The following is a 23173-nucleotide window of genomic DNA, read 5'->3' on the forward strand; positions in this document are numbered from 1 at the left end:
TTGGCTGCTTGTGGCTCAGAATGTCACTGTCATCTGGGGGGGTCTGACCCTCAGCAAAGAATTCAAGTCGTAACAGTGGGGCGTGTCCACTCCCACCCAATCCCCTAAGTTACCCAAGCCCAGCGGGCTGTTCATCGCAAGCTGGGCTGCCCTCCAGGCGGATGGGGGATTGTTAACTCAGGGCTTGCTGCAGACAGGAATGTTACAGACCATCTGTCACCATTTAACAGCCCCGTTTGGCTGATCAAAAAGGCCTCCAGGACATGGAAACTGACAAGGGGCCATCCCAGGTTGGATCCACCCTCAGGGCCAGGTGTCCTCACTAAAATGGTCAGTGACAGCCCATTCCCCAGATGGGTAAGTCATTATTGACTTGGCGGCTTTTCTGGGCTCTAGAGAAACAGGTGGTGCAGCCCTGCCCTGAGTCACTGACAAAATGACATCACCAAGCTCAACACGCTGGGTGATATTAAGGGATTGTCAGTTGCATTCAGGATGCCACTTCCCTCGTGGAATTGGACAATTGGGCCAAAAGGTTTGTGTGAAACCACAGGGGCAATGGGTCCGCAGGGAGGTGGCAAACAGTGTCTCAGCCTGGAGAGCTCTGTGGAGCGGGACAGGCTGCGGGCACTCGCCTCCCCCTGCAGAATCCTGGGCTGCGCCCGGTAAAAAGAGCTCCCTGATGAAAACCCGCACAGCTGTGGACTTCACGCAGATTTGTTGGCTGAGAATGGAGTCTCTCGTCCTCGCTCCTGTTGTATCGGCCTGGCCAGTACACAACGACTCAGACTCTCCCCAAAGCCAGCAAGACTCAGTGGACCAGATGGCCAGGTGGTGATGGACAACAAAACAGACCTTGATGATCTGCTGGCAGAACCAGGTGGCGTCTGTGGCATTGGCAATACCCCTTGCTGCGTACACATCGATTCTTCAGGGGAGATGGGAACTGACAGAAGATCCTCACCTGGGCAGGTGGTTATCAGCTGCGCACCTGCTGAATTTGGGGCTCCAGGTTGAGGTCCATCCCCCAGGGAGGCCTGATCATTCTCGTGAGTCCAGTTCTCCTAATAACCTTGACAAAGTTCTGGCTCAAAATGACAGACTCTGTGAGCAAAGCGCGTTCATACAGGGGTTCAAGGCCCATTGGACCAGCTCACCTCTGAGTCAGGGGCAGATGGTGGTCCTACAGGACCTGACATGCTTTATCTCCAGGCCTCTCCAGGCAATGTTGGGGACATACTTACACTGAAAAATCATTCCTTTATTATATGAAGTTCAAAGTTTACCGAGTATTTCGTCTGGCAACCACACAGGAAGCCTCTCCACCGACGGCAGAAGGGCCAGGAATTTACCTCTAAGACCCTCCTGGTCAGATGGCAGGGCGTACACCCAAAGGGGCCCTCAGGGGCCACACGGAGAGTTTTATTCAAACAGAACAAAACAGGGCCTTATATTAAAACAAACGTGGTTATATTTTGAATTAATATTAAAAAATTAAAATAAAACTTGTAAGATAAAGTGATTTTAAAAATATATTTGGGGCTTCCCTGGAGGCGCAGTGGTTGAGAGTCCGCCTGCCGATGCAGGGGACACGGGTTCGTGCCCAGGTCTGGGAGGATCCCACGTGCCGCGGAGCGGCTGGGCCCGTGAGCCATGGCCGCTGAGCCTGCGCGTCCGGAGCCTGTGCTCCGCAACGGGAGGGGCCACAACAGTGAGAGGCCCGCGTACCGCAAAAAATATATATATGTATGTCGCGCCCCTGAAATTTTTGTTCCAGGATCCGCCGGTCACAAGTGAGTTTCTTTGGGGAAAACGTGAGACTTTTGGGTGCAATCCTTCCAATGGCCACTAGAGGGCAACCTGACAGGGTGGTGATTCACAGCGTCCCCACCATAAAAAGAAAAACACCGTCTGCTAGTTTGTTGTTGTTTCTCCCATTTCTACGAATGTTATTGTCTTTCTTCTCCTCCTTGTGTTGCTCCTCCCTCCTCCCTCCCTCCTGCCACTCTGAGTTCCGTGTCCTGTGTCCAAATGTCCCCGCTGTCCCTCTGTGTGTCATCCTCTCCGTGGCCTCCCGAGCCAGCAGTGGGCTGTTGGCACGCTGATAACAAGAGGCACCACTTTCCGCGGGTGCCTTCCCCACATGCCAAGCACGTGAGGGGCGCTGCTTGGGTACCACTCAGGATCCAGGAGCCACATCGTGTATTTACCTCGAGGGCATTTCAGGCAGGACACTGGCTGCTGGGGACGGCAGGGGCCAGGTCACTGAGTGGAGTGGGCCAGAGACAGGTGTAGGAGCCGGGCAGAGACACAGGCTCTGACGACGATGTTGCTGGGCCTGGGAGGGAGGGGGCTTCCTTTATTTCACTGTGGCAGGTCCAGCAGCCTCGCTCTACACCTCCGTCAAATCCGTTATTTCACCAAAACCCGTGGAAGGAATGTGCACAGCAGGCAAACCACATGAACTGCGGACGCCCTGCTGCCCTGGCTGGCCTTTTCTCAGAGGGGGAAGCAAATACATTTTTATCTAAGTCACTAACCCGTGGTTTTCTCTCTGCATCTTTGCAGGTTTTCTGAGGAACAGCCTACGGAGGGCACCGGAGTCCCAGGGAAGTGGCCGGTGCAGGGAGGAGACGGCGGGGGCCCCTTTCTCTGCTCATGGGGTCACATGGGCCCTGGACCCCAGGAACTGCAGCCGCCTCCGAGGCCACCAGCACTCAGAGGTGGGATCTCTGGGCCTCTCCTGCCTGGGACTCTGGCTGGGACAGAGGGAACCATCCTGGGCTGACTGGATCTTCCAGACATCCGGGACGTTGAGCTGTCCTGGGCATCAGGGACCCATTACAGAGGCTCAGCCAGGTCCGTCGGTCTGGACAGTGGCCACCAGCATGGCCCTCCTGTGGGCAAGGCCACAGGCACCCAGGACCCCACTCTGGGCTCAGCTCAAAGGCTCTGACTCAGAGCCAGACCTTCTCACTTTCCCAGACTCCTTGAATCACGTCGCACTGGAACCACTGGCTCAGCATTCCACAGTAAGTCAGCAAATGTGCACTGAGATGCCACACACTGTGAACCAGAGGGCACAGGCCCTCACGCACGGGTTCCGCTAAAATGAATAGAATCCAGGTAAGCGTTAGCGTCCCCTAAAGCCTGCTGTGTGCTCAGAGCCACGTTGTTTGAAAGAAAGTCATAAAAGTACTTAAAAATAAATATTCCTACTCTTCAGTAACACCTCTGGAAGGAGTTACGTGGAAACCCCTCTCCCCCAGTCCTGGAGTCTTCCCCACGTGGGGACTGTCCCACTGGGTCCCTGCCTCCGCCCCCAGCTCCTCCAACATTACCCAGCACCCCCGTCCTCGGGGGGCACTTGCTGGAGCTGTGGCCACCCAGCAGCCCCCTCCCTTCTTTGGGAAAGCACCTCACTTCGCTAAAAGAGGGCATGTTCCTCTTGCGCCCATGGGATTTACTCTGAGTGGGGTGACCCCCAGCCCCTCCCAGGTCTTTGGTTCAGAGGGAGATGAGTATTTAAGGCAGAGAACTGTGGTTCCCTAGACTCCCACTGCATGTGCACTAATGAGAGTGGCCTGGCCACGCCGCCTCTTTTTAGACGTATCTTCACACTTGCCATGTTCCCTCGAAGGCTCCCAGTATGAACGCAGAACGTTTCAGCCGAGCAGAAATGAGAAGAAAAGATCATTACTCTGCGTGAAATAAGCCACATGCAGAAGGACAAACAGTGCAGACTCCACTCGTGTGAGGTACTTACCTAAGTCAAATCCGTAGAGACAAGGAGTGGGATGGTGGGTGCCAGGGGCTGGGGCCTGGGGAGGGGGGGGGCTACTCTTTAATGGAGATGGAGCATCAGTTTTTTTTTTTTTTTTTTTTTTGTGGTATGCGGGCCTCTCACTGTCGTGGCCTCTCCTGTTGCGGAGCACAGGCTCCGGACGCGCAGGCTCAGCGGCCATGGCTCACGGGCCCAGCCGCTCCGCGGCATGTGGGATCTTCCCGGACCGGGGCACGAACCCGCGTCCCCCGCATCGGCAGGCGGACTCCCAACCACTGCGCCACCACGGAAGCCTGAGCATCAGTTTTACAGGATGAAAAAGTTCTGGAGACCAAGGGGGGTGATGGTTGCACAGCAGTGTGAATGTGCTTAATGCCACTGAACTTAACAATAGTCAAAATGGTAACTTCTAGGAAGTGTGTATTTTAACACAGTTTTTTAAAAAACATAAACTAAAGGAGGAGGAGGGGGGAATGAGTTAGGGGGAGGGGGGACCGGACAGGAAATGACTGGGGATGGGACGCCTCCATCCTGCCCAAGGTGGCCAGTCCTGGCTTCTAAATTGCAGGAGCAGAGGCTGACGACAGCCTGTCCAGGAGGCCCCAGGAATAAAAGGGAATATTTCAGGAAAGTTTCGCAGGGATCAGGGGCAAAAGAAACAAAATTTTTTTTTTTTTTTTTTTTTTTGCGGTACGCGAGCCTCTCACTGCTGTGGCCTCTCCTGTCGCGGAGCACAGGCTCCGGACGCGCAGGCCCAGCGACCACGGCTCACGGGCCCAGCCGCTCCGCGGCATGTGGGATCCTCCCGAACCGGGGCACGAACCCATGTCCCCTGCATCGGCAGGCGGACTCCCAACCACTACGCCACCGGGGAAGCCCAGAAACAAAATATTTTAATGCAAAAACTGTTAAGGGAAAAAAATCATAGAAGACTTAAGCGGGTATCTTTTCTGTGGAAAACTAGATTCCTAGCCACCAACCTGGACTATCAGATTCTATGGGGTGTCTGTGACTTTCATTGCCTTTGAGCTATTTTCCAGCCCCGTAAAATATAGAAAATTGATGTAGGGTAGATTGGTCCTCAGAAATGCAGATGCCTTGGCCTGGTGGTGGTGGCGATGACACCCCTTCTGCCCCCAAGAAGCCAGCCTGTGTCTTCACTAAGGACATTCACGTCGGCGTCCTGATCGGCTGTCCTTTGGATTCTCCTTTGAACCACTTTTTACGTCCTGACAGTTTTTCCCATTACTTACTGACTACCATAAAATCTTTGACACAGGCTTATTTATATTTATATATGAAAATAGTGATCTTCCCTTTAAAAAAAAATTATACTTTAACAACATCAATGAGGAGAGAGCATAGAGGAGACCAGAAGATTCGCGGGAACTTTTAGACAGTTGAGAACGATGTAGCAGGAACTTCGCCCCACCTGGCCCTCCTCCCTGGGAGCTGCCTCTGGGGTTTCAACCTCTGTCTTCAAAAATGATTTGATGAAAAATTGCAGACTCGTGCTACAAATTGCCTGTTATCCCTAGAGGGGACCAGATCGGGATGTTGATGAAATGTCTGGAGCCGGGGCAGCCTTAGGTTCCCACGAGCATTTTGCTCACGTCTCAGGAAGCCGGAGTGCTGGGCTGAGCCCTGTGGCGATGGCCATCAGCTGGGGGGACCCAGGGCCGGTGGTCCCAAGAGGTGACGCTGAGGCCTCCTCCTCCCCTCCTCCCCTGACCAAGCTCGGAGCTCTAAGCTTCAACCCCCCACTCAGATGATGGGTCCAAACACCGCCGGCAGAGGGAGGACAGGGGTGTCCACCCAGAGGACAAGGGCAGAGCTGGCCTTACCTGCCTGGCCCCAACCTGGGCACGTGGCAGGGCAGAGGGGTGGTGTGATAAAGGGATTTCCCATCACATCAGCAGAGAGGAAGGGAGGGAGGGGCAGAAACTCGGAGAACTGCGGGCCAAAATCAGACGTGCAGAGAGACAGGCAGAGACAGAGAGAGACAGTGAGAGAGAGAGAGAGAGAGAGAGAGAGAGACATCCAGAACAAGATCCAGAGACATGCAGAGATGAGCAGAGAGACCGTCTCTCACACAAGGGCCACGGGTCCCACGGCCCGACGCACACCGCACACCGTGTGACAGGCCAGCTTTCCTGCCTGGTGGAGCCTCAGGCCCTGCCCCGCCCGCCTCATGTGGGTCTTCCTGTACCCCCATCCCAACGTACAGGGTCCCCTCTTCCCCCATCAGTACCCTCCCTCTCACCGCCGGCGAGGCTGGGGGTTCAGTTGTGTGACCCATCCAGTCGGGATGACGCTGTGTGTCTGATTTTCAGCAATTTCAGCTCTGGGGCCACAGGACACGAGGGCTCCATCAGGGCCCACCCCGAAGCTCTTGGGGCATTTGTGGGCTGGAGCTGTGAATCCGAAGCCCTGAGACCATCCTTCTCTCTCACCTGTTTGTCCAGGGACAGTCACAGCCACCAACCAACACCGTCCTATTCCTTGGTTTTCCCAAAATCTCCAAAAGCATCACTTACGGCCCCTGAGCTCCTTGGTTCTTGCAAGGATGAGGTGACGAGGAGAAGCCGACGCAGATGTTCGTGCGCCTCTACCAACACTTCACGCCACGGACAGTCAGCGCTCACTTGACTACGGGAAATAGACTCTTAGCATCGTTCAATCTAATCAGGTGAGAGAGTGGATTCCAGAAACCCCAGAACCGGTTCAGACAACTCATGCTGAAAATTCTATTCCTCTAGAGCCACGCTCAGGACCAACGTCTGTGTGAGTCCGGCTCCTTCAGGTAAACAGAACCAAGAGGCCAGAGAGAGACACGGAAGAGGAGACTTATTGTAGAAATTTGTTCACGTGATTATGAGACCAAGGAGTCCCACGGTCTGCTACCTCCCGGCTGGAGCCCGGGGAACACTGGGGCTTAGTTCAGTGCAAGGGCCTGAAAGTGAGGGTGGCCGGCACAAGTCCCCGTCTGAGTCCAAAAGCCCGAGAGCCAGGAGGGCCGACGCCCGTGGGCAGGAGACGGACGTCCAGCTCAGGCAGAGAGAGGGCATCCCTTCCCCCACTTATGTGTTCTGTTCAGGTATCAAGAGATTGTGTGATCCCCACCCACACTGGGGGGGGCATCCCCTTGCTCAGCCTCTGATGCAAATGCTAACCTCTCCGGAGACACCCCCTTCAGACACACCAAAAGGAATGTTCTTCCAGCTTCTGAGCTGGGCCTCCCTTGGCCCAGGCGAGTTGACACAGAATTAACCGTCACACCAGGGAGACTGTATCACCCAGATGAGGGGCATGAAAGGCAGTGATATTAACGATGAGACCAGGACAGCAAGCATAGGAGGGGATGGTCCCGTGTGAACTGGGGTGTCCAGGCCCAGACCTGACCATCCCTGTAGAAACCTCTGCCAACACCAGCAGTGGAAGGAGAGCAGGGCCAGGAACTGGGGCTGGGATGAGGGAGCCGGCTCTCGGAGAAGAGCCTCTGGCTTGGTCACGGCACCAGGCCCCTCACCCTCCTGGGGCCCTGGCTGCAGCCCAGGGACTGAAAGAGGCCGACAGCCTGTCTGTCCCCTGAGCATCAGTGTCACTGGAAGATTCGGAGGGAAATTGTCTGTGTGGAGATGCTGCCCAAGTCTCATGGATTTTTCTAACGAAACAAAAGATTTATTGGAAGTGAATCATTTTGGTCCCAGACCATTGCAGAGCACACCTTGATTTTCTTCCGACTTGGGTTTAGACATTAAGAATCTCTGTCTGGAGGGAAAACAGATTCTCGGTGGCCAGGAGAGAAACACACACGCGTGTGCATGCACACAGACACAGACACACACACACACACACACACACACACACACACACACACACACACACACACACACACACACACACACACACACACACACACACACACACACACACACTAGATCCCATGACCCCAAGCCTGACTTGTCCGTAAGTTGCAGGGCAGTTGGATTTCGTAGCCTTGTAGACGGTCTCCCAGCCCCTTCCCAGGTCTCTGGGAAAACCCTGTGACGTCATCATATCTGCCTCCTTTGGGACATGAGGTTGTGGAAGAATTCCTGGCACACACAGAGACAGTGAACTTGGACCGTCACTGCTTTGGGGTTGTGTGTGTGTTGAGGGGAAGCTGATCACAGCCACCACCTGCTACCCAATTTGCAAATGCAAATGCAGTGCCCTTATTAACACATCGTCAGGAACTTCAAGGTGGTGACAGCAGAGCAGGAAACCAAGGATGGGCCCTTCTGAGCATATGGGGCCTCTGGCGACTGTCCAGGTCACATGCCCGGGAACAGCTCTGGTCACAGCCCCGCTGCCCCACTTCTACCTCTGACACGTGGCTTGGAATGGCACAGTCCAGCACAGACCTTTAAAAGCGAGAAGGGCCGGCCTGCAGCACAGTGTTCTGGGCCAGCACCCGGGTCCTCTCCTACCCGCCTCCAGGTGGCGGGGCCGCAGTGGGTTTGGAGCGCCTCCCCTCCCCTGGTCTCAGGCTGTGAGGTTCAGGTGAGCAGATCCTATCCCACCTCCATCCATTGTGCAGGCCACCAGCCCTGGGCAGTCAGCATCTTCCATCCCTTGGGGATAGCCGTTGGTTCAGAGCTGCTCACGTAGCCGGGGTTATAGGGCCAGTCTCAGGGCTGCATCGGGAAGGAGAAGGAAGGTGTCTTGATGAGCGCTTGGACCCAGGTGTGCCCCTCACGCCCTCCTCCTCTGTGAGCTCGTGCATGCCCTTTCCGCTCCAGGTGGATGCACGGGGATCTCAGCCCATTGGAGGTGGAGTGAGGAGGCTCCAGTGGGGGGCTGGACGGCTGGGCAAAGTGGATGCCCTGTGCCCGTGGCTGGAAGGAGAGCTGCTAGCTGCCCTGCCTCTCTCAGCCCTGGCTTGTGTCAGACCCCGTCAGCGGGGACTCCTGCTGCCCCTCCTCTGTTCCGTGGCCCAGACACATCCACGGCCGTTCAGGACACTCCTGCTGCTGTAGACTGCCGGAGGTCCTGGGGCGTCTGTCCACTTTACCAGCCAGGGTCTCTTCTGGGGGACTTGCTGCCAGCCTGCCTGGCGCTCTGGTCTAAATCAATACACTGACAGGCCCTCGTGGGCAGGAGAGGCTGCACCCAGGACTGGCCTTAAAGGGCCTTCAGGGATCCCGGGGGCAGCGGTGGGCTCTTCGGCGCCCTGGATTTCTCGCAGGGGCTGCCCTCGCCAGCCTGCATTCGGCCTCAGAGCTGCTTGCAAGTAACATGGTCCGTGGCCAAGAGCGTGGGTCCTGGAGCCCAGCTCCCAGGCTTGAACTTGGTCATCCAGGCATTAGCCGTGGGGCCTTGGGTAACCTCTGTGAGCTTCCGTTTCCTCATTTGTAAGAGGGGGATAAGTCATAATCCCTTCTTCGTTGGATTGTTGTAAAGATTAAGTGGGATAAAGTGTTTAGCACGGGGGCCGGGCAGTAAGGCGTGTTCCATAAATGTGAAATATCATCACATTTCTTTCCCCCTCACGTTCTCTCCTGAAAGAACTTGCTCAGCCCCCAAAGAGACCAGGGACCCCAGACCCCAGCGGCTGGGTCGGGGGCGTCTGCTGAGCCTCGGGCGGGGCTCGCCAGCTTTGCTCCTGGTTGTGGCGACTCAGGACGGCCGTGCAGTCCTGTCACGTGGGGTGTTGTGTCGCCTGCAGACAGATGAGTGGCATCGAAGGCAATGGCCTGTGGACGGGCAGGGGAGCCCAGGAGCTGAGAGAGGGGGAGGGGGAGGGAGATGAGGGGACAGAGGGAGGGATGGGAGGACGGGGAGGGAGGGAGAGAGAAGGATATTAAGAAAGAGAGAGAGACCTGTCATAGTACTTTGCTTTTTATTATTGTTTTTTTATGACAGCCTTATTATTTTGCGGTTTTTGTGGGTCAGGACTTTGGACGTCCCTGACTGAAGGTCCCTCCTGAGTTCCGGTTGCTCCTGGGGGACAGTCTCATCTGGGGGCTCCCCTGAAGGGCCTTCGCCCTGGCGCTCAGCCACACACCGTCTCACGGACTCAGTGGCTCACGGCTGTGGGTGGCAGGCCACCGTCACGTCCCTGACGCCTGGGCCCTGCAAAGGGCGGCTCAGTGCGTGGCAGCTGCCCGCCATCGGGAAGAGCGAGGGAGACCTCACCCGGGACAGATACTGTAGTCCTTCTGTAACCTGATCTCATACGACAACCCCCCTCTTTTTTTTCCAGTTTATTTTTATGTGGTAAAACAGACGACATAAAATTTACCATCATATCCATTTCTAAGTGTACAGTTCAGTGGTATGAAGTACATTCGCATTGTTGTGCAGCCGTCACCCCCGTCCACCTCCAGAACTCTTTTCATCTTCCCCAACTGAAACTCTGTCCCCGTTAAACACTACCCACCCCCCCCCGCCCACCCCACCTCGTTCCCCACTCCCAAAGGCCCCAGCAACCACCGTTCTACTTTCTGTCTCTATGGATCTGACTCTGCTAGGGACCTCAAGCAAGTGCAATCATACAGTATTCTGGGGGTGCTTATTTCACTCAGCATAAGGTCCTCCAGGTTCATCCATGTTGCACCATGTGTCAGAACTTCCTCCCTTTTTAAGGCTGGATAATATTCCGTTGTATGGATGGACCACATTTTCTTATCCATTCATCCACCAATGGACGCTTGGGTTCTTCCATGTTTTAGCTGCTGTGAATATTGCTGCTATGAACATGGGTGTACACATATCTCTTCGAGACCCCGCTTTCAATTTCTTGGGAAATAGATCCAGAAGTGTAATTGCCGGGTCATATGGTAACCCTATTTTTAGGTTTTTGAGGACCCTCCATACTGTTTTCCACAGCAGCTGTACCATTTTACACTTCACACTCCCATCAACAATATGCAAAGCTTTCCATTTCTCCAAATCCTCACCAACCTTTGTTATTGATTATTATTATTTTTATTATTATCTGATGATAGCCATCCTAATGGGTGTGAAGTGATACCTCATTATAGTCTTGGTTTACATTTCCCTAATGATTCGTGATGTTGAACGCCTTTCTGTGTGATTACTGGCCATTTGTATATCTTTGGAGAAATGTTGAATTATTCAAATGCTTTGCCCATTTTTGAACGGAGTTGATTGTTTTTGTTGTTGGATTTTAGGAGTTCTCTGTGTTCTGGATATTAATCCCTTTTTAGCTATATAACTTGGAAATATTTTCTCCTATTCTAATGATCTCTTTTCGCACCAAGGCTGAGGGGGGAAAGGAGATAGCAGGCAGAGTGTGATTGAAAATTCTAACCCTCCGTTCAGCTACCTTCAGGCATAGCTGGAACCAGGGGCTCAGCCCCAGCATCTCTGAGATCCTCCCCCTTCCATGTTGTTTCAATTCTGAAGCATGTGATGGCTCGCAGAAGCGCTGACCACTCACATCAGGACCAGTGGATTAAAAGGACTCCTCTCCCAGTCCGGTGAAAGTCCTAAGTGTGTACCTCCATAAACAAACTTTCCTGAATCGGTTATTGAGGCCAAATGTCTGGACTATGCTGATTGGTCAGACTGGGTCACCCCTGGCATTAGGGAGGCCGGGGAGGAAGATGCCCAGAGGCAAATGGAAATTTTTTTACCAGCAGAGGAAGACAGAGGCTGCAAAACAGATGTTCATTGACCTGAGTGGGCCTGGGAAGGTAGCGACTAGGGCCAATGCCTGTCCTCTCCAAGCCCAGCCCAGTGGGGATGGGGCAGATGTGTGGGTGCCTGACTGCATAGTGATGCTGTTTGTGCCCAACAGAAGGTGCGCCCGAGGCTGGGGACATGGACACGGGAGAACCAAGCGCATAGGGTGGGGAAGCAGGGAGGCTGAAGGAAAGACTTCGGAGCAGAGGCAGTGCTTAAGCTGGGTCTTGAAGGATGAGTAGGAGTTCGTCAGGGTGTGCCCAGTGGGCCTGGCAGAGAGCAAAGGCACTGAGACCTTGACTGGGGTTTGAATCCTGATGCTTCCTCTTCCTAGGGCAAGTTACATCATTTCTCTGAGCCTCGGCTTCCCCCTCTAAAAAATGGGGGAGGATCACTGTGCCTCCCTCTGAGAGCTGGTGGAAGAGGCAATAGGATGAAGCAATTGCTCAACAATTCATTCAAAGTCCCTGCTCTTCTGGAACTTGTATTTTCTCATCTGTAAAGTGGGGATGATCATTGTACCCTCCTCAAGGAGTTGTCATAAAGGGTAAATGAATATATGAATATATGGCACAGTGCCGCCTAGTGTTAGCTGGTAACTGTTGTTATTATAATCCCAAACTTCCGAAGATGAGTGACAGGTCTGCGGGGGAGATGCTGGAAGCAGGTGTGTGTGCCCAGGGAGGATGCAGGTGGGTGGGATGCCCAGCTACACCCGTGACAGCACTGCACTCAGCATCCACGTGGCCACAGACAAGCCCTTCCTTTTTGTTGCCTGCCCTCCTGCATCTGGAAAATGGACCGTATGAGGGCACCTGCGCATGGAGTTGCTGGGCCTGAACAGGAGGACCACTGAGGCCCTGAGCAGAGCTGCATTTGGGTGGTGGTGACGAGTGTTGTTGCTTTCGGGCTCTCGGGAACTGTGCCTGTTACACTGAGCCAGTCAGTCTGATGGCCTTGGTACTGACGAGGGCCCTGAGGCCATCTCAGGCCAGAGACCCTGCCTCAAATGCAAAGCCCCCAGGGTCAGCAGAGCCTTTTCATCCTCTCAAGACTGAAGGCTCCCGGGTGGTGGTGGGTGGCGGAGGAGTTGTGATTGTTCTAGAGCTCAGAGGGCCTTGGGAGAGGGGCCTGGGCACACGGTTCTTGAGCTGGTTGGTGGCAGCAAGCGTCCCACATACGGTTGTCACCAAGCGAAATAGTAATGTTTTATTAAAAAGATAAATACTACGCATGTACATATATATAAAGCGAGTGTATGAGAAGCGCAGCGATGACTCCTGCATTTCACAGCAGTTATAGCAAAGGCGGCCAAGGCGCCTCCCGCATCGGGAGGGTCAGGCCCTGGCGCAGTTCTAGGCTCACTCTCATCTCCTTTCACCCTCTCCACGCCCATTTTACACACCAGAGCACTGGGGCTCAGAGAAGTCAAGCGACTCGCCCAGCGTCCCACAGCGGCTCAACTGGGCAGCTTCTTTACAACGTAATTACGCGGGCGGCTGCACCTCCCGCCCTACTCTCCCTTTAACGTTTCCAAGGCGTCCTGGCTCTGAGGTCCCTCATCCCGGGCTGCGGAGCCCGCCGGGTCCCGGAGATCAAGGTCACGGCGGCGCCCCTCGGCACCCCCTCCCGGCGGAGGGGCCGGCCTCGCATGGCGGCCCCGCCCCCGCCCCGCCCCTCCCCGCCCGGCGCTTCCCGCAGCTCTGGACTCTGCGCGGCGCAGGGCGGCCCCGCGGACGCAGCCCCGAGAGGCCCTCCGGCGGGATGCGCGGCCGGGGCGGGGGGCGCACCCGCTGGCCGGCCCCTGTGCTCTCGCTGCTCCGAGCCTTCGGGATCCGGGACGCCGCCGCCACCGCGCGAGGCCCGGCGCAAGGTGAGCGCGCGGCGCGGGGGGCGGGCGCGGGGCTGGGGGGCGGCTGGCCGGGAGCACGCGCCCTGCCCTGGGCCGCTGCGGGGTGGCTGGGATACCCGCTGCGCCCCCAGCACGGAGGTGGGCGCCTGCTGGCTCGGGCTGTCCCCGCAGTCGAGGCGGGCCACTCTGTCCCCAAAACAAGGGCAGTCAGTGCGCACAGTGGTCCGGAGCGCTGGCCTTGGCGTCGGCGGTCCCGGGATTGGAACCGTCCTGTGTTAGCTGCGTGAGCGTGTGCGCGTGGCACTTGACTTCGTTGTGCCTCGGTTTCCGCATCTGTAAGATGGGGTGCGATCCAGTACTTAAGTCTTGGGGCAGTAGCTGGGATCACGTGAGCAGCGCTTGCTACCCAGTGAGAGTTCCACACGTGTTCCTGGTCCCTTGTTCCCTCAGGAAGGACAGCGGGCCTCCCTCCACCTGTGCAGGGCGGGAGCTGCCAGGGTCCCTGCAGATAGACACCTGCTCCTGGAGTGGGTCCAGCTACAGTTAAAGGGACAGGATCTCAGGCGCGGGACTGAGGAAGCTGGAAAATGGCAGGCCTCCACCTGGTCCAGGGGAGAGGACCTGGGAGTGGGCGGGGCTTAGGTCTCCCCCTGTGGAGGCCAGAGAGCTTTGCCTGGATTTGCTGGCCATTGGTACGGTTGGCAACCAGGCTGAACACTGGTGCGGCCCTAGGAGAGTTAGGCCAATGTTTACCCCAGTGGCCCCTTGGTTGGAATCCCTGGGGGATCCCACCCCAGGCCTGCCCCTTAGAATCTCCTGGAGTCTGTCTTTTTAACCAGTGCCCCGGGTGATTCTGGGATCCAGCTTGTCTGGAAACTGGTTTAGAGACATCAGTGGTTCTCACCAGGGGTGTCCCCCACGCCGGTTTTGGTTGTTACAACTCCTCCCCGCAGTTCTACTGGCATCCAGTGGGGAGAAGCCAGGGAAGCTGCTGAACATCCCATGATGCCCAGAAACCCCCCCCCCCCCCCCCCCCCGCCCAACGCCATCCCCCAGAAAAAGAAGGAAAAAGAACGCGCAGATCCAGGCCAGTGGTGAGGAGGTTGGGAAACTCTGAGATCCACCGAGTCACTGGGTCGAGAAGGATGGGACTCTGGGGTTGTTGGGACCAGCAGGCGTCATTTGAGAGCCTGTTGTGTGCCAGGCCCTTTGCGGGGCCCTGAGGATGAGAAGCCCGCGGAGAAGCTCTGGGGCACCTCCGTGTGGTGAGAGGAGCCCCAGCCTAGAGGATGGGCGGCCCTTCTGTTGGTGAATCCGCTCATCGTGAATACCAAGCACCCGTAAGCGTGAGGCCTTGTGCGGAGCCCTGGGGGTGCAGCAGACGAGCGGGAGGCGGCCCCCACCCCGGCACTCACCCTCTAGTGGGGGCAGAGGCGCCCTCACCCCGTGCCTGTACACGGTGGGTGCACACGAGCACCGGCTTCCTCCCCTGAAAGCATTCCCCCAAGCTTTACTTGGGTACTGAGTTTGTAGCAAGGTGTATTTGGGGTTAGATTTTGAGAAAGGACATTTCAAATTGTGACCTTCAGCCTCTTGGGAGTGTATTCGGAGCCGTCACAATGTATGATCTGCCTGTGGACATGATGCAGTTCCTGCCCCACATGCTCATTTCAATTGTTGGGCATTTTTAAAATAGTTCCGTGGCTTCCGTATGAGCCTTGAAGGATGCAGGGCTCAGCCACTGCTAACCCACTTTCGCCGAGGAGGAAGCCGACTGTTTAGCGGGTCAGCAAGTGTTTGTATTAATCACTGAAAATGGCTCAGGCACTGACCTGCATGCTGGGAATGCTGCAGAGCAAGGGGGTCAGCTTCCTGCCCTCAGGGAGCTTTGATTCTGGTGGGGGGAGAAAGACAATGGGTGTAGAGGCAAATAAAGTGAAACTAAAAGATAACCTCTGTGCAGAGCAACGTTGGAAGAAGATAAGGACAGAGAGGCGGTGATTGAGGATGGGAGCTGCTTTAGCCGGGGTGGCCAGGGGAGAGTCTTCCAAGAGGGATGTTTGGCTGCAGACTTGAATGGGGAGAAGCAGGGAGCCATGTGAGGATAGGGGGCGAGAGCATTCCCAGCATGAGGAAAAGCAGTGGCAGAGGCCCTGCATGGGACTTGGTGGCACTGGAGAACAGAAGAGGGTCATGAGGCTGGAGACCCTGGGCGAGGGGAGATGAGCCATGCCTGGCCAGGTGGGCCAGTAGACCCTGGACCCTGTGATGAGCTATGGGGGTTTCACATGTGCAACATGAGGCCATTGAGTATGTGGGTTTCACGTGTGTAGTATGAGGCCGTTGGCCAGCTTTAGGCTCGGGAATCGCATGAGTGGCCGTCCTGTGGCAGCAGGCCCCTGGTGGGGAGAGGGCCACCTGCTGCTGGGAGGGCAGGGGTGGGGACAGTGGGCAGCCCCAGGACCCTTAGGTGGTGGAGCTCACAGGCCCTGCTGAAGCCTTGGGGGCCTGAAATCCGGGCTGCTGGCTCCTTAGGTTTTGTGTCTAAGCCTGGGGTGGGAGCTCCTTCTGTGGACTTGCGGAAGGCTCGCTGGAGGAGGAGGGAGACTGCTGGGGGGGAAGGTTGGGGAGAGGAGGCCACGTTCGCTAGGATAGGCCTGCTGACATCTTCGAGGATGTGCCGGATAGGCCGTCGTCTGTCTGAGTCTGAAGCTTTGGGTGGGCGGGCGGGCGGCCTGGAGCCTCCCATCCGAGATTCCCCGGCACCAGGCTGAGTCTTTGGGTTTCAGTGTTGCATTTCAGTGTTGGGTCAGTTAAGACCCCGTCCAAATACCGAATTTTGGTTTGGAGCAAGGGTCCGGGGACGCGGGGTAGAGCCAGGCTATGTGCCCGCCACTCTGGGTGTTCTGATGGTTGGGCAGTGGAGGTGTCCCCTGACCTCCCAAGGTCTGGACCCGGAAGGGGATCTGTCTGGCCGCCACCTGAAGCTCTGCTGCCCTGATTCCCGGAGCTTGCTTTGGGCAGGTCCTAGCTCCCAACCTTGAAGGGCTGACGGGCTGTGTCTGTGGCAGGTGCTGCTTTAATTTAGGGACAAATGACCTGCTTATTCTTCCAGAGTTCGAAGTTGGCTTTGGAAACGCTGAGTTGTACTGGGATATTTCTGCACCACATGCGTTGTGGTTTTTTGTTTGTTTGTTTTTAATTTTTTTGAAGGGAAAAGAATGATTGATGAGAGCATGACATGTTCGAGCCGATGCTCGTTACAAGTTGTGGCGTTAGTGGCTGCACGAGGCCACTGCAAATGGAATGCTGGTCTCCCTGGCCCAGCCCAGGGCTCAGAGTTAGGGCTGCGCCAGGCTCCCAAAGGCAGCAGCTCTGAAGACCCAGCTTGGGGCTGAGCTGCCCAATTCTTTGGAAATCATAATGACAACCAGGTGTATTTAGCAGACTTTTCTGGTAGCAAGTGACCAACAATTTAGGAAACGGTAAATCCAAAGCTGGGCAGTCCCAGTAGCTCCAGCTAGCATCCTTTTGGCTGTTCAGGGCTCGGGCTGGGTCCCACCTCCCGCCCTTGGGAATGGGGGGTGCTGCGTGGCTGAGTCCTAGCTCACGGGCCAGTCCACAGGCTGCCCAGCCAGAGATGGAGCCTGCATCACCTCCGTAGCCAGACCTGAGGACCCCCGCTCCCGCCCTCCCTGGAGAAAATCAGTGTGATGGCAGCAGAAGGAGAGTGGGTGCTGGGCATTGCAAACCCCAGCACGTTTCCAGCTGCCCCAGCAGCACGGGAACCCCATACCTGTGCGCACCTGACCTGCAGAACCCACCATGGATCTGGAATCCTCTTCTGGCCTCAGCCTTCTTTCCTGTGACAGGTTTGTGTTTGAAGGCAAAGGCAGGGATTGCAACCTCCAGGCAGCAGCAGAAGGTCCTGCGAGGGTTCGCCATCCAGCCGAGACCTTCCCTTCCCTCCTGTCACCTGCCCAGGTGCCCAGGGAATTTTCCCGCCACTTACCCCTCATCCACCTAAATCTGCACCCCATCATCTTAAAGCTGGCTGATGAACTGGGCCAAGATGAATTGGCTGGTCACTCCATTTTTGCTTGAAGGGAGATGAGTGGTCCTCAGGCTTTAGAACGGGTCTGGCCTGTAGCTGGCACTTGGTAAATATTTGTCAGATGAATGCATGAGATGTTCTCCCATGCAGGCAATAGGTTTCTTTGGAGGGAAAAAAAAAAATATATATATATATATATATAATTGCATTAGTATTTCATGAACACCTTCTCCAAGTGAGAAGTGAAAACATTACAGGATCTCCTTGGAAAAACACTCCTTCCCTGCCCCTCCCTGGAGGGAACCCCTGTTACCATGAGTGTTTTTCCCACCAGACTGTCTTGCCACGTGCGTGTGGGTCTCGGCAGAATATGTACAGGATGGTTTCCTGTAAGTGTTTTTAAAGAGGTGGCGTTTGAATACAGCCGTCTTGTTCGGAAACTTACTGTTTTTATTCAACAGCATGTCTGGGAGATTTACCTGGATTCGTGGATTCTTCCTAATTGCTTTAGAATATTCCACCATTTGAGACCTTCTGTGGCTGCAGGCCGTGGAGGGCGTCCTCAGACCCCCTGTTCCCGGTGGTGCCTCTGTGAACATCCTCTAGGTGCATTTGTGCAAGTGTTTCTCTACAGGGCACGTTCTAAGACGTGGAAGTCCTGGGGCATAGAAAGAGCCTGTTGTAAATTTTACTTGGTTTAGCCAAATTGTTTCCCACAGTGGCTCTGTCACCCCCAAGGGCAGTGTCTGAGGAGCTAGCTTCTCTAGGTCCATTTGTTGAAGGTTGTCAGTCCCACAGGAGAAGAGTGGGACTTCTTGGTTTAATTTGTATTCCCGTGATTGCTGGAGAAGGTTTTTCTCATGCTGATTGGCCCTTTGGATTTCACTTTCTGTGAGTTGCTTCTTTGCTGTGGGGTTGTTAGTTTCTTTTTGTAATTGGTGTGTAAGAGCTATTTGTGTGTTCTGGGTTCTAATCCTCCCTTTGCTACAGAGATTTTTAATCTCCCTGCGGCTTGGCTTTTAATTTTGTTTATCGTGTCTTTGGCTGAGTAGAAGTTTTAAAGTTTGTCTTTTTTAAGATACGGTTGACATATAACACGATATGAGTTTCGGTATATTACGCAATGATTCGCTGTTTGTATGTGTGGCGAAATGATCACAGTAAGTCTAGTTAACGTTCATTGCCACAGAGTTACGTGTGTGTGTGTGTGTGAGTGTGATGAGAACGTTTGCCATCTACTCTCTTAGCAACTTTAAATGTACACTTCCAGTAACTATTGTCACCAAGCTGTACATTCCATCCCCACGTTTTCAGTTTTGAAGGGTGAAGTTCATCACGCTTTTTCTTTTTTTTTTTTTAAATAAATTTATTTATTTATTTGCTTTTGGCTGCGTTGGGTCTTCGTTGCTGCACGCGGGCTTTCTCTAGTTGCGGCGAGCGGGGGCTACTCTTCGTTGCGGTGCGCGGGCTTCTCGTTGAGGTGGCTGCTCTTGTTGCGGAGCATGGGCTCTAGGCGCACGGGCTTCAGTAGTTGTGGCACGTGGGCTCAGTAGCTGTGGCTTAGGGACTCTAGAGCGCAGGCTCAGTAGTTGTGGCGCATGGGCTTCGTTGCTACGAGGCACGTGGGATCTTCCCGGACCAGGGCTCGAAACTGTGTCCCCTGCGTTGGCAGGCGGATTCTTAACCACTGCGCCACCCGGGAAGCCCCCATCCAGCTTTTTCTTTATGTCTTTGCATTTTGTGTCTTCTTTAAGAAATCCCTTTCTGCCTCACATTTGGAGCAAACACCTTGCCCCAGTTTGCCCAGGATGGTCCTGGTTTTAGCACTGAAATTCCTGTGTTCTGAGAACCCCTGAGTCCCAGGCAAACCGGGACAGTCGGTCATAAACATCTTCACCCATGTTTCCTTTTAATGAGTGTACAGCGTTTTTCTTTACATTTATGTTTCTAATCCACTGTAATTTACTTCTGTGAATAGTATGAGGTAAAATACGGATTTTTAAAAAACTTGAAGTAGAGTCGATTTACAATGTTGTATTGGTTTCAGGTGTACAGCAGAGTGATTCAATTATACGTGCATATATATATTTCAGATTCTTTTCCATTATAGGTTATTACAAGATATTGAATATAGTTCCCTGTGCTCTACACAGGGTCCTTGTTGTTTATCTGTTTTATGTATAATAGTGTGTATCTGTTAATCCCAAGCTCCTAATTTCTCTCTCCTGAATACAGATTTTTAATCAGGGCTCCAGGAGTCAAATGTTTCAATCAGGGAACCGTTGGTTCTGGTGGAAACATCCAGCCGTGCATATGGGCAGAGGAGGAAGGAAAGGTGGCCTGGGGGGCAGGCGTGTGACAACGGGGCAGACCATGTCTCCCGAACCTAACATTGAAGCAGGTTTTGGGCGAGAGTTTCGTTTCTGATTTGATAAAATATATGGTTTTATTGATAACGATCAACGTTTCATTTTGCATTTGAGAAACCCCTTTTACCAAGAAGCACCGGCCCACAGGAGTCAGCTGTTTGGAGAATTCCAGGGGTTCCTCCTCATGGTCCAGCCGCTTCTCCCTCCCCCTTCCCCCCGGAAGGAGCCCTCCCCCCCCCCCCCCCCGTACCCGTGGAGACCTGCGTCCTCGTGACTTAATAAAACCAGGGCACTGAGTCCCCCAACCCCTCCTCTGTTTGAGTTTCATTAAGGCAACCTGCTGCCTTTGGGATTTCTTCCAAAACTCAGCTGCAGTTTATTTTAAGGAAAAACACCACTACAGCAGCTCACACCCCTTGCATCAGACTCCTCCCAGCCGGACTGGGGAGCCAGCTGGGACGGTGGTGACGAGAGGGGCCGTGTCCCGGTGACTTGGGGTCTGCACTGTGTCCTCTGCAGTTGGGGGGGTGACGGAGGACAAGGTGGGGTGCCTGTTGTCCTTTGAAGACTGGTGACCTTGGTTACCTGGGAAGATGTTGATTTTGCATAATTGTGATATTTTCTGGAAAGGTGACTCGTTCCACCAGTCACGGGTGCGAGTATGTGAGTCTTCATGAGGTCTTTCCTGGGATGGAATCCAGGGGCCCTGGGTGCTCAGAGCTGAGCCGTCCCTCTTCTTTTTCCTGCCCTTGGACACCAGCATCCTGGTTCCCAGGCCTTCAGGTTTGGACTGGGCCCGTACCACTGGTTTTCCTGGGTCTGCGGCTTGTTCCTGGCAAACCATGGGGCTTCTCTGCGTCCATAACCACGTGCCAGTCCGTCATCATAAGTGTCTGTCTGTACGTCTATACATCTCCTACTGGGTCTGTTTCTCTGGAGGACCCTGACTAATACAGCTGGTGTATTAGTCTGGTAAGGTTACCATAACAAACAAACTACCACAGAAATTAAATTTCTCACAGTTCCGGAGGCTGGAAGTCCAGAATGAAGGTTTCGTCCGAGGCCTCTCTCCTTGGCTTGCTGACGGCTTTGCCCTCACGTGGCCCGTGTCCTCTGTGTGCGCCCCGCTGTCTCTCCCTGTGTCCAGGTTTCCTCTTCTTCTAGGGACGCCAGTCAGGCTGGCTTGGGGCCTCCCCAGCAAACCTCATTTAACCTTAATCACCTCTTTAAAGGCCCTGTCTCCAAACAGCATCACATTTGGGCGTACTGGGGGTGAGGGGCTTAAGTTCATGAATTTTGAGGGGACTCAATCAGTCCAGAACCCCTGTGAGGTTAGTGCCACTGTCTGTCGGTGGGGAGCTCAGCGGGGCTGTGGGCTGAGCCTCAGGTCTGCTCCACGAGGCCTTTGCATGGGAACCTGGGTCCCAAGAGGGAGCTTCCAAGAGACACAGCCTCCAGTTCTGACACCTTTTGTGATCTGGCCTTGGAAGTCACACCTCATCACTTCTGCCGTAGAATCAGCCCACCCAGATTGGGGGTAGGGAAGCAGACACCCATCTCTTTTTAAACATTTTAATTAAAATTTTTTTCTTTTAAATTAATTTTTATTGGAGTATAGTTCATTTACAATGTTGTGTTAGTTTCTGCTGTACAACGAAGTGAATCAGTTATACATATACATATATCCACTCTTTTTTAGATTCTTTTCCCCTATAGGTCATTACAGAGTACTGAGCAGAGTTCCTTAGGCTATACGGGAGGTCCTTGTTGATTATCTGTTTTATATGTAGTAGTGTGTATATGTCAATCCCAATCTCCCAAATTATCCCTCCCCCATCTTCCCCCTTGGTAACCATAAACTTGTTTTCTACATCTGTAACTCTATTTCTGTTTTGTAAATAAGTTCATTTGTACCATTTTTTAAGATTCCACATATAAGCGATATCAGATGACATTTGTCTTTCTCTATTTGTCTGACTTACTTCACTCAGTATGACAATCTCTGGGTCCAGCCATGTCGCTGCAAATGGCATTATTTCATTCTTTTTATGGCTGGGTAATATTCCCTTGTATATATGTGCCACATCTTCTTTATCCATTCATCTGTCGATGGACACTTAGGTTGCTTCCATGTCCTGGCTGTTGGCAGTAATGCTGCAGTGAACACTGGGGTGCGTGTATCTTTTCGAATTATGGTTTTCTCCAGATATATACCCAGGAGTGGGATTGCTGGATCATATGCTAACTCTATTTTTAGTTTTTTAAGGAGCTTCCATACTGTTCTCCATAGTGGCTGCACCAATTCACATTCCCACCAACAGTGCAAGAGGGTTCCCTTTTCTCCACACCCTCTCCAGCATTTATTGTTCGTAGATTTTTAAATGATGGCCATTCTAGTGTGAGGTGACACTAGACACCCGTCTCTTAATGGGGGCCATGCAGACCCATGTGGTGAGATGTGAGGTGGGGTCGTATCCTGGCCGTATCTGGGAAATACCACCGGCCACACCATCTGAATGACCCCGACACAGCCCCCTTCCCAGTTCCCGTGTGGCCCTCACCGCTGAGTGTGCATGAAAGAGTCGACCCAGCAGCCTCTCTGCTCTCCCTAGAAAGGCCTGCTCGAGGGGTCGGCCTTCCGCTGGCGTCTGAGAACGTGGACTTGGGGAGGGTCCCTTCCATCTCAGGCTGGGAGAGTGGCTCCCTGCGCTAACTGTTTGCACAGAGAGTCGGGTGCACACTGGGGCCCTGCTTTCCTTCTGGGGTCTGCCTTCCTGCTCCCTGCGGGCAGACGGTGCCCACGGGACCAGCCCCCCAAGAGAAACGCTGGGCGCTGAGTCTCCAGTGAGCTTCCCGGGGCGACCACCTGTCTCACGTGTGGTCCCAACTCCTTGGTGGAGGAATTGTGTCCCGTGACTCCACAGGGAGAAGGTTCTGGAAGCTCATGACTGGTTTACCCGGGTGTCACCCACTCGCCTTGTCCCTTTGCTGACTGTGCTCCGTGTCCCCTCTGTAGTGAATCACGGCCGTGAATACGAGTGTACCTGAGTTCAGGGAGCCCCTCTAGTGAGTCCCCAAACCTGAGGGTGGTCCTGGAGACCCCAGCACCGTGGCCGTCTGTTCACTCTCTTGTTCGTGCTCCATCTTTCCCAGCCAGTATCGACCCAGGCCCGCGGCGACCAGCTCACTGTTGTGTGCACACCTGTGCCTAGCACGTGGCAGGTGGCCTTACCGAGAGCACGAACCACAGGTGGGGCTGGGAAATCCCGCCTTTTCTCAGCCCACGGAGAGAGCCATCCTTGGGCTCCAGAAGTTTCTTCCTTCGGACAGCATCTGTTCTAACACAGAGCCTCTGGCTTCTCTGCAGAGGAGACCCATTTAGCAGAAAAAGCCCCCAACTCAGCAGCACTTTCCCCCCAGAA

At 54.2% G+C, this 23173-nt stretch overlaps 1 protein-coding gene across 1 annotated transcript in view; it reads left to right on the forward strand.

Annotated features, from left to right (window-relative positions):
- Positions 1–13199: 13199 nt before the first annotated feature.
- Positions 13200–23173, forward strand: part of PHACTR3 (phosphatase and actin regulator 3) — a 238390-nt gene continuing 228416 nt past the window's right edge. Inside the window, exon 1 of the mRNA XM_067708625.1 lies at positions 13200–13349. Coding sequence (XP_067564726.1) covers positions 13241–13349 — 109 coding nt within the window. The 5' untranslated portion in view covers positions 13200–13240. The remainder of the gene's footprint in view (positions 13350–23173) is intronic.

This window comes from Pseudorca crassidens, chromosome 15 (assembly GCF_039906515.1).
Source record: "Pseudorca crassidens isolate mPseCra1 chromosome 15, mPseCra1.hap1, whole genome shotgun sequence".
In the NCBI taxonomy this organism is placed as follows: Eukaryota; Metazoa; Chordata; class Mammalia; order Artiodactyla; family Delphinidae; genus Pseudorca; species Pseudorca crassidens.